Raw genomic sequence first — 10,885 nt, 5'->3', positions numbered from 1 at the left:
ACATCATCACAAAACTCATTTCAGATCAAACATCATTCATACAACCTAAAAATATTTCCAGCCTTCTCCCATCCAAGAAAAGGATTTTCAGATTTACATTATCCTTACAAACTTTGGTCTTCTGAAGCACAAGCAGTGCAGAATCAAAGGATTAAAAGAACACCAGGATTTTTATTTTTTGATGATCTGCCTCTGAGTGTGTTATGTGCCAGGAGCAAGTTAACCTGTAACTGCAGTTTCACCAGCACCGTTTTCTCATTATTTGCCAATGTTTTGTGCACCCACACAGAGAAGATTCCTCTCCAGGGATCAATTCCAATCACCCAGTGGTTCCTCCAGGCCAAGTGACCTCCAAGCATCCACTTGTTGCCTTTGAAGGAATGGATTGAACCTTATTTTTTAATAATTCACACAGTCTCAACAAGCAGGAACTGTGTCTCTTCTCATTAAAGAAGCAGGCTCGGCATCAAGCAGAGCAGCTTCCAAAAGACTTAATCCAAATCTTTCAGGGTCCAACATAAATTGGTTTATCCACCCATGAACCCTCCAGAGGCCTTGCACAGAGGCAGGACAGACACAGCTCTGGGTGTCACCCCCTGCACAGGGAAGGAACTTCCAAAGTTGAATGCCAGGATGTGCCAGGTGAGAACAAGTCGAGAGGAAGGAGGGAAAATTAAAAAAACACGCTAAAAAAAGCCCAGCTAACAGCAACTAAATGGGTGTTTTCTCATTAGCAACTGAGTTATCCTCCTCGGCACACAGGAGGTGGGGGGGTTGTTAATTAAAGTGAAGTAAGGCAAATTATGAACGGCTTTACTGAAAGCCAGTCTGTGAGAGAGGTGGCCCTGGGAGTCCTGCTGGGAAAGGTGGAGAGAGACCCCATGGAGGGGGAGCGGGGTCTGGAGGGGTGGAAGGGGGAGCACAGGGATACCCCATGGGAGAGGGAACAGGGCAACCCCTGGGAAAGGGGGAAAGGTGTCACAAGGATGCCCACGGACAGGAAAGTGCAGAAGAGCCCCCAGAAGGGGCTGGGAGGGGGGCAGGGGTGTCACAGGGACCCTTCCACACTGGGAGGGTGCAGAAGAGACCCCACAAACGGGCAGAACACAGGGGAGAGTTATCAACAGGGACCCCCAATCGGGAGGAGCGCAGAAGGGACCCCGATTAGGGTCAGGGTGCTGGGGGGGTGGTGACTGTCACTTTCCATGGGCACGGTGCAGGAAAGACCCTAGGAAGGAGAAGCGTGCCCTGACCCGCCGGAGAACGAGGGGGACAAAGCAGTGACAAACAGCGACAAACCCCCCCGCCCTCCTCAAATTTCTGTCACCCCAAGGGGGCTCAGGCACCCCACGCCGGAGGGGCGGGAAAAATATAAATACACAAAAGCGCAGAGAGGCTCCGCCGGGCCACGGCGGTAGAAGCGGAACAGAAAAACGGCGAATAAAAGTTAAGCAAGGGGGGGTAAAGGAATGGGATGGGGGAACAGGAGTGGGAGAATGGGGGTAAAGGAATGGGATGGGGGAACAGGAGTGGGAGAATGGGGGTAAAGGAATGGGATGGGGGAACAGGAGTGGGAGAATGGGGGTAAAGGAATGGGATGGGGGAACAGGAGTGGGAGAATGGGGGTAAAGGAATGGGATGGGGGAACAGGAGTGGGAGAATGGGGGTAAAGGAATGGGATGGGGGAACAGGAGTGGGAGAATGGGGGTAAAGGAATGGGATGGGGGAACAGGAGTGGGAGAATGGGGGTAAAGGAATGGGATGGGGGAACAGGAGTGGGAGAATGGGGGTAAAGGAATGGGATGGGGGAACAGGAGTGGGAGAATGGGGGTAAAGGAATGGGATGGGGGAACAGGAGTGGGAGAATGGGGGTAAAGGAATGGGATGGGGGAACAGGAGTGGGAGAATGGGGGTAAAGGAATGGGATGGGGGAACAGGAGTGGGAGAATGGGGGTAAAGGAATGGGATGGGGGAACAGGAGTGGGAGAATGGGGGTAAAGGAATGGGATGGGGGAACAGGAGTGGGAGAATGGGGGTAAAGGAATGGGATGGGGGAATAGGAGCGGGAGAATGGGGGTAAAGGAATGGGATGGGGGAACAGGAGTGGGAGAATGGGGGTAAAGGAATGGGATGGGGGAATAGGAGCGGGAGAATGGGGGTAAAGGAATGGGATGGGGGAACAGGAGTGGGAGAATGGGGGTAAAGGAATGGGATGGGGGAATAGGAGCGGGATGGGAGCACAGCAGCATCTCCCCCTTCTCTGGTGGCCCTGGATGCCCCATCCCATCCCACAGGGAGAAAGGGATGCCTCCCCTGTCCCAGAGCTGAGCTTGCCCTGCTGGCTGTGCCTGGGGCTGGCAGGGGAGGGCCAGGCAGGGGCAAGCAGCTGCCTGCAGGTCGCTCACACACCCACACAGAGCCCTGGTGATCCTGCAGGCACTGGGCCCAGCTCTCCAGCTGCCAGGGGAGACAGCAGGCACATCCCAGCACTCTTAAAAAGAGAGGCACATTGTCCTGGCCCCTGCCTTCAGGACAATAGTTTAAGTTACACAAGGATGGAAAGGAGCAGCTCTGGGCCCCTGGCTCTGTGTAACACCACCCACCACAGATTTATGTCCAGCACGTGCAGGAAAAAGAATCCAAGAGATTTCCTATTTCTCTTTTTATCAGAACATCAGCAAAGAGCAGCTGTAAGGGGCAGCCCTGCCTGGCCATGGGAAAAACCAACTGTGACGAGCCCAGCTCTGTGTCTCTGGTGGCAGCTCAGCTTCCTCACATTCCTTTTGCCCAGGGACCTGTGGCCATTCCCAGGTGCCCCAGCAGCCCTGGCAGCCCCAGCCCTGGTTCAGGTGCATGTTCAGGCAGTCCTGTATCATGTTTTGAAGTCCACAGTTCTGGATGTAAGAAGCACTCTGCATTTCATCAGATCCCAGTATTTGAATATTAAATAAGTGATACTCAACCCTGCTACCCATCACTGAGGCTGCCCAGCTCCTCCTGGAGAACACATTCACTACCAACCCCCTTTTCCCTGGGTGGCCTGCAGGAGAAATGCATAAATCCTCTGATGAACAGATCCAGGGAAGAGGAAGAGTCTCTGTTTCCTGAAGAGGAGATTTTCCCTCCAGATTAAGCTGCCTGTCCCATCACCTCCCACTGCACCTGAGGCAGCAGAGCCCTGAGCCCACCAGGGTCATTTTGAAGAGCCAAACTCCCCAAAGAAGGGAGGGAAAGCTGCTCCCTCATCCTGCCTCCAGCAAAGCCCCTGAGGTGCTTCAAGATCTGGGGAGCAAAGGATTGGGGCAGCATCACCATCAGCACTGGAGCAGTGGCCAGCAGCTTGCTGAGAACCCACAGCACAAAACCATTGTGCCATGGGCTCAGCTCCATCCTCACCTCACTTGGAGGGCTTGGAGAGAAGGAGAAGAGCCAGGGACACACCATGGAAACCTGAAATTGAGGTCCTTGGAATTTCAGGGCAGAGGCAGCTCCATGGGCTCCAGGCTGATGGATGGCACCAGGGAAGCTGCAGCAGAGCTGAATCATTGCCCCTGCACTGCCTCCAACAGCTTCCCTTCCAAAGAGCAGCACCTGCTCAGCAGCTCCCACAGCCACATCAACTCTTCCAGGTGAAATAACACAGCAAGGCCCCTGACCCACCTGGCCCTGGCTCAGCTCCTTCCCCACAGCAGTGATGGTGCCTGCAGAAGGTGAAACACCTCTCAAACAGCTTTTCAGAGATACTTCAGCCACTCCAAGTCTAGCCTAGGACTTTCAGCTCAAGGATTTGGTGGCAGGATGCTGCTCTCCTGCAGTTTCATGTACTGAGAACCAGGACTCCACCAAGAAAACTTGCCCAGGGGCTCCAACACACTCCTGCAAGGCCTTGAGATGATATTGGGAAAAAACAAGTTATGTCATCTGCAACAGCACCTTAAAAGAGGGGGGAAATAATTAAAGGCAAAAGGTACAAAGCCAAAAGTGCAATTTATTGACTGGTTTCAGAAGTAAAAAGGCTCAGCATCTCTGCTCCTCATGGTTTGGATGTCTGAGCTCTTCCAAGGTACCTCCACCCACCAGTTTAAAGCTGTGTCATGCTTCATCTTCAGAAGTTGAAGTCTTGCTTCTCTACTGAGAAATGATACAGCCCATCTTGGCCAGTCTGGGGCTCCAGGTTTATATTCTCCTAGGAGGAAAATTATAGAAATCACTTTCAGGGTCTGCATTTGAGTAAACCTAAGCTTTTTACAGCAACTCTTTCAGTCTTGTTTTAAAGATCCTGTTAAGTTCAGCTTGACTGAAACAGAACTCCTGGAGACCAGGCCAAGCCTTCCTGCTCCTTGCAGCAGCCTGAAGCTGCAGTGTCCCTGCAGCCCACACACAACAGCAGCCAAGCCTTTGGGCTCAGACTCCAGAAGCAAAAGGAAATAAAAGTGGCTGCAGTGGTAGAACTCACTGAAATTAAATGGCCTGCTTGGAACAGCAACAAGCCAGGACTGCTCAGGGAGATGTTCCCTGGCATCCAGCCCCTCCAGCCAGAGCTGCTGTGGAGAACTTTCTCCACACCCTCTCACAGGGACACCCCACAGACCCTGCTCTGGCAAAGCTCTAAACCAGACCTTTGCAGCCCCTGCTGCAGCTCACACCCAAACTGAGCCACAGTTCCAAGGTCTGCCAGACCTCTAAGCCTCTTCCCTGATGTTTTCCCATCTGCAAGTCTAATGCTGGGACCAAACATGGCATCTGTGACAGTCATTGGACCCTTGCAGCTCCTAGCTGGTGTCCTACCCTCTTTTTCCAAAGACTCCTTACCATGAGAAGGGTCAAGTAATCCAGATGCAACCTGAGCACTGTTATCAGCTGAGTAGGAGGCTGCCATTCATAGTGACAAGCCAGCTCAGCTCTGAAGGAGGAAACTTCTCCACATTTGGTATTCATATCAGTAACTGCAGTAACTCCAGCTGATGCCAGTTTAAATTCCAGCAGCAAGATGTTATCAAGCCATCCATGTCTGTTGTCCAGCTCATTGGCTGACAACTCAGAGCTTTTACAGATCCTTAAAAGCAGCTGGAAGAACTACTCTGATCATGTGGAAGTCTCCTCTAAAACCTTTCCCCATATCCTTAAACTCTGTGCTTCATTCCAGTGTGTAATAACTTCACATTTTCAGCTGAGAAACAGCAAGGGCTCACATACCTCACCACAAAAGTATTTCTCTATGATATCCAGGGCAGTTCTGTAGACCATGTCATTCTCATGGTTCTGCAAGTTCTCAATTTTCTCCAGACCATCGAGTTCTTCCACCAGCAGACACAACTTCTCTGTCTTTCCCAACTTCTCAGCTGCCTGTAGCATTGGAAAGCCAGGCAGGAAAACAGAACATCAGTAACAGGTCTGAGATGGTCTTTTCTGTAATTACAACCCAGATCTACAAGTCAAAGGCTCACAGTCCCTGAATTTATGGTCCCTTTCTGATGCCAGGGATGTGCCTGTGGAATACCAATCTGTGCTGGGGGCTGCCAGCCAAACCAGAGAGCAGGGGACACAGAGCAGCACTTTGGGAACTCAATCTTACCAAGCCCTTTAGACAACCCAAGGCTATCCAAGACAAATTTAGACAACATGAAGTCTCTCTTTACTCCAAAGATCAACAGTCATTTTTCTAACCACACAATGTGAGCACTTGCTTCTCTTTGGGAGAAGGAAGTCAAAAGATGAGACCTTATCAGGAAGAGATTAAAAACTGGCATCCAGGATGAGCAGATCTCACCAGGAAGAGATTTGAAATGGTGTCCAGGATGATCAGGATGGTTTTGCTGTCTTTGACCAAAAGCAGGTTGAGCAGAGGTTTGAGGACCCCGGAACGGACAAGCTCCACCACCTGATCCACTGTTGCTCCAGTTGTGAAGTTGGCCACCACCCACACAGCCTCCTTCTGAGCCTTGAAATCACCCTGGAAAAGCAGCACAGCAAAGGCATTCCCGAGCTTTAGTATCCTCTAGGATGAGTGTGAGGCCAGGATAACCATTCCCTCATCTGCAGCTTTCCCAGCCCCTTTGGGTGGTGCATGGACCCTGGCACAGGTGCCAAGGGCAGCTCCAGGATGTTTTTCCATGCAGGTGTACTGACAAATTGGGATGCTCAGGCTGTCCCAAGGACCTCAACAGCTCTGAAACAGCCTGCTTAGGCAGCTCTGGGCCAAGTGATTCACAAAGGAGCCATCCCAGACCTCCTGAACCCCACATCCCTCCCTCAGCAGCCCTGTGCCCATCTCTCACCTCATCAAGCAGCTCCACCAAAGGTGGCAATAACCCACAGGTGATGATCTGCTGGATCTGGTGGGAAGGCCCTGCTGCAATGTTGCTGAGGGTCCATGCTGCTTCCTTCTGGATCACTGACTTGCTGTGCCTCAGCAGCCGGGGCAGGACAGTCAGGGCACCAGCATCAATGGCTTCCTGGGTCTGCTGGTCTGTGCCTGTGACCACATTCCCGATGGCACGGAGAGCTGGAGTCTAGACAGAGATTAGAGGAGATGAGGAGAGTCCTTACCTCGAGGGATACACGTCAGAAAGCCCAGCAAGATCCCTCCCTAAGTGCTTGATCCTTCACACAAGGAGAGCATTGTGGGTGATGGCTGTTTATTTACAGCCATGTCGTCCCTTGTTTGCTCTAAGCAGCTTTAGAGCCTCTATCCAGCCTCCAGCCCCAGCCAGCAGAGCAAGCAGTGCCTTGACAGGCAGTCAGTCAGTTCCATGGGCTGAGGGGACAGCACAGCTGCCACACAGAACAAGGGCACCTGCCTTCCCTCTCCTCAGACCTTTCTACATTAAGGGACCACAGGGTGGAGATTTGATTGTTCCCTACCATAATAATCAAATCTGGGCTGTCCATGAGTTCCACAAGCCTTGGGAGAATCCCTGTCTCCACCACAACTTGGATGCGATCATTGCAGCCATCAGTCAGGTAGGAAACAGCCCAGCAGGAGTCAGAGATGACATCCTTGTCCTCGTGCTGCAGGAGGATGACAAGGACTGGCAGAATCTTCTGCACAGCATCCAAGGGAGGGCAGGGGTTCTTGTTCCTGCACAGGTTTGACAGTGTCCAGGTGATGTTCCTCAGGAACCCAACCTGAAACACAAGGCAGGTGTGAGATCCTCACTGCCCCCAAGAGCCTCTCAGTCTGTGTTAGCCTGTGAAGGTTCTCACACCAGAGACAGAACAGTGGGGCAGGAACCATTGCAGAAGGGCAGAGACAAACCACAGAGCAGCAGCAAGAAGCCTGAAGGGCAAGTTCAGCCCTTCCACATGCATATGCAAGCCTGCCTTGCACCAGTTTCATCTTATTCCTAGCCTGAGATAGTCAGAGCTGGATAAGAAAGGCCAGGATGGAAGAGATCACATTGACTTGGAGTGGCTGCTTGGCACCCCCAGCTTTGTGCATAGGCAGGGCCATAAAAGCAGTTTAGAGCAGGGTCTCATTCAATGACACAAACAGTTTGCTGTGTACAAGGCAGACAATGGACTCACCCACCACCCAAAGCATTAAGAGCTGTTAAATCAAGAAAATGGAAGGTTATTTACTGGAGTTGCAGGTGACACCAGAGCCAGCAAGGGAGGAATCACATCACGAGCAATAAGAGCATCCCTGTAGATAGGGCCATCCCCTGGACAGATAAAAAGGGTTGGTCACTGCAGCTGCCCAAGCCACAGGACAGCCAACATCAAACAGCAATTACACCTGCAGGACCAGGGCTGGGTGACCCACCAGCCACACACCACTAGGCATTTCCAGGTGGGAAGGATTTACTGGGCAGACTGGGGTGCCAGCAGGCAGGACCCATTCTGTTCTGCCTATGGTGACATTAGAGGGTTAAACCACCCCAGCAAGACAGAGTCTTGCCCTTGGCTTTGGCCAAAATCCTCTTGCAGAGCCAACACAGGATCTCAAAGGCTGCCAGACAACACTAAGGGGATGAAGGGTTATGGGGTTCAATAGGGGCAGCAGCTTGGAGACCAAGCTGCAGGGAGAGGAGCCCCAATGCTTTATCTCCCCAGCAGAATCACAGAATATTCCAAGTTGGAAGGGGCCCACAAGGATCATCAAGTCCCTGGCTCAGTCAGGGACCTCCAAATGCCCCTCCAGGTCTCCTCACCTGCAATGTTGCCCAGGGCCCACACTGACTGCTCGCTGATGTGCATGTGTGGGGAGGACAGCAGGGAGATGAAGGCTGGGATGGCTCCTCCCTCCACCACGGCCCTGGTGTGCTCCGAGGTGCCAGAGGCAATGTTGGTCAGTGCCCAGGCTGCCTCAAACTGCAGGGCAGCATTGTCAGAACGGCCCAGGAATTCCACCAGCCTGGGGATGATCCCCAGCTCGATGATCTGATTGATGGGGGGGTCCTTGTGCTTGGACAGAAGTCTCCTGTGAGACAGGACACAGCACAGCCAGCCATGAGGAACCCTGTGTGGTGCCACCACAACCCATAGCCCTGTGGTCCTTTGTGCCACAGCCCTGCTCAGCACTGACCCTTTACAGAGCCAGGCTCTCCAGTCCTTGTCCTGCCCAAGCATCTGACACTCAATTTCTTGTGGGATCCAAGATAATTCCTGGCACAGCACAGGCACATCAAGGGGTAGCCCAGCCAACCCCTTGGTTTGGTTCATGCAGGACTGTGAGCCAAGCACAGCACAGAAGCCACAGAACAGGCACCAGCTGAGATTCCCATGGGCAGTTTGGGTTACCAGGCTCCTTCTCCCTTTGCCATCTCTCTAGAGAGCTCCTCAAACAGGAACTTGCAGCCTTCTGCCCCCAGGTCCCAGCAGCTGGGCACATACCTGGTGGCCTGGGTGGCAAGCAGCTGCAGCTGGGTGTCTTCCCCATTGACAGCTTCCAGGATCTCCTCCAAGGAGGGCTGAATAATCTGTGTCACAGGGAATGATTCAGAGTCAGCCAGGGAGCTGGGACTCCCTCTGGTTTAATCTCAGCAGTCAATCAGCTGTCTAGACCCAGCTCAGTCACCACTTCATATCTAAGCAGTGTCTATTCTTTATGCAACACAGCTTCGAGATGAGGCAGAGGGAGACAATCCACAAAAGCCTTCAAGGCAGCTAATGCTTGTAATCAAGCAGTGAAAGAGTCACTGACACCATAATGGGCTGTGAGCTCAGTAATTACCCCTGGCTGTGCAGGGAGCCAGACAGGAGCAGCTCCCAGCGAGCCAGAGCACCAGCCTGTTCTACCTGCCATCAAGGGAGGCCAGCAGGACATCATCACCATGAAAAATTGCACAGACAAAGACCAGGCAGTCTGAAACACTCCCCAGCACTGGGCATGGAGATCAGGAATGGCACCAGCCACTTAAATCAGGTCACCCCCCAGCTGGAATTGATAGTGGCCCAAGTAGGGGATGATGCCTGCTGCGCTGATCCTACCCAGGTGCAGAGCACCCAGCACTCACCACCTCAGCTGCTCTGTCTTGTCCTGGAGAGGGATTCTCCTCCCTCTCATGAACAGAAAGGTTTCTGCGCTTCAGGAGCTGCTCATCCTTCTTGGCCTTCCTCAGCTCAACGCTCACCTCCGCCCTCTGCCTCCGCAGGGTCTGGGGGAAGAACAGCATCCCACTCATATCTGCATGGCCCCATTCCCCAGGGAGCTCATCCCTCTGCCCCACATTTCCCACAGGAGGAGTGGGCAGCCAGCATCTCCTCCCTGTGGCCTGGAGGGTGATGAAGGAGTTGGGACAGAGGAAGGCTCTCCCTCAGTGCCTCCCAAGGACATGGGCTGCTGGATGAACCAGTAACCAGTGGGTGTTTTTAAAAGTAGATTTTTCTGAACCTGAAAGGCAAATCCTCATCTCCTCTACTGGCTTAAATCAAGCTGACAGATCCTACATCTGACATCCCATACCAGCCCCAACTCCACAGGGATAACTGCTGTGGAGAGCTCAGCTGGCTGGGGCTGAGCCATCTCCCTTCCCCAGCCACTCACCCAAAACTCAAATCCCCCTTGCCTGTACCACCATGCTCCTTGCAGCCCAGCCAGCCCCACACCACATCCCAAAACCACCCAACCATCCCAGCTGAAGGTATCCAGAGCCATTCCCCATTCCCTCGCACAGGTAGATTTGGGGCCATGGACCTTGAGAAGCCCCTCCATCAGCTCCTGCCAGCAGTGGGCTCTGCTGGAGTCCAAAGTGCTGGCACAGGCAGGGGGTTACTCACAGTTTCATCCTTGCCCTTGTTCTTGAACAACTTCATGTGCTGGCTGTGCTTCCTGACTGGCATCTTGGCAGAGTTGAGAGAGGTGCTGGAACCCTCACGTGCTCTTGGGGGTCAGCACAGAGCAGGGTCAGGTCACAGCTGCTCACAACCATCCCCTGCCAGCCACTGAGGGGGCTGGGACCCTCCAACTCCCACCAGCAGCCTGGGCCACACATTTCCACCCCACAGTCCCAGCAAGGGAGACACTGGAGATGCCCTGCCCCAAGCAGGGCTTGGTAGGATCCTCACACACTGCAGCTGAGCCACTGAACTAAATAGAAGCACAAACTACCAATTAATATCAGGCTACAAAAATTACAGCTGCTGCAATCCCGGGAGGAAGCCAGACACAGACACCTCATGGTGACAGGAACACCCCCTTCCTCCAGCCCTCATCCTGGGGCTTTCACATTTGCTGTGACACACAAGCCTGGCAAAGCCTCGTGCCTCCAAGAGGAGCAGCTCAAGGTCTGATTTAAGGACACACAGCCACATCTAAGCCTCTCTCACTCCACCACAGAGCCCAACCTGGCTTCCTCCACCTGCACCCCAACTAGGAAAGGCCCACAGTCACACACAGGGACACAAAGTGACCAAATTCAGCTGATAAAAAAAGAAGTTCTGG

At 53.0% G+C, this 10,885-nt stretch overlaps 1 protein-coding gene across 1 annotated transcript; it reads right to left on the bottom strand.

Moving 5' to 3' along the window:
* Positions 1-4,105: 4,105 nt before the first annotated feature.
* KPNA7 (karyopherin subunit alpha 7) lies at positions 4,106-10,318 on the bottom strand. The gene is made up of 10 exons (XM_005420338.1): positions 10,222-10,318; positions 9,459-9,599; positions 8,836-8,921; positions 8,154-8,422; positions 7,582-7,664; positions 6,865-7,128; positions 6,279-6,512; positions 5,771-5,953; positions 5,197-5,346; positions 4,106-4,186 (listed from the first exon to the last, which is right to left on the bottom strand). The coding sequence occupies exons 1-10, from the start codon at positions 10,282-10,284 to the stop codon at positions 4,106-4,108; spliced, it is 1,554 nt and encodes a 517-aa protein (XP_005420395.1). The 5' UTR covers positions 10,285-10,318.
* Positions 10,319-10,885: the final 567 nt, after the last annotated feature.

The sequence above is a fragment of the Geospiza fortis genome, unplaced genomic scaffold (assembly GCF_000277835.1).
Source record: "Geospiza fortis unplaced genomic scaffold, GeoFor_1.0 scaffold237, whole genome shotgun sequence".
Lineage (NCBI taxonomy): Eukaryota > Metazoa > Chordata > Aves > Passeriformes > Thraupidae > Geospiza > Geospiza fortis.
Note: the sequence above shows the minus strand (reverse complement) of the source record. Positions and strands in the feature narration are given on the sequence as shown.

Bases quoted from the DNA above. Each gene is read 5' to 3' on its own strand.
- KPNA7 (XM_005420338.1), bottom strand. From the start codon at position 10,284: ATGCCAGTCAGGAAGCACAGCCAGCACATGAAGTTGTTCAAGAACAAG. The intron at 9,600-10,221 runs GTGAGTAACCCC...TTCTTCCCCCAG, and splicing joins ACAAGGGCAAGGATGAAACT to ACCCTGCGGAGGCAGAGGGC. The intron at 5,954-6,278 runs GTGAGAGATGGG...CTGCTTTTCCAG, and splicing joins TGGTGGAGCTGCTTGATGAG to GGTGATTTCAAGGCTCAGAA.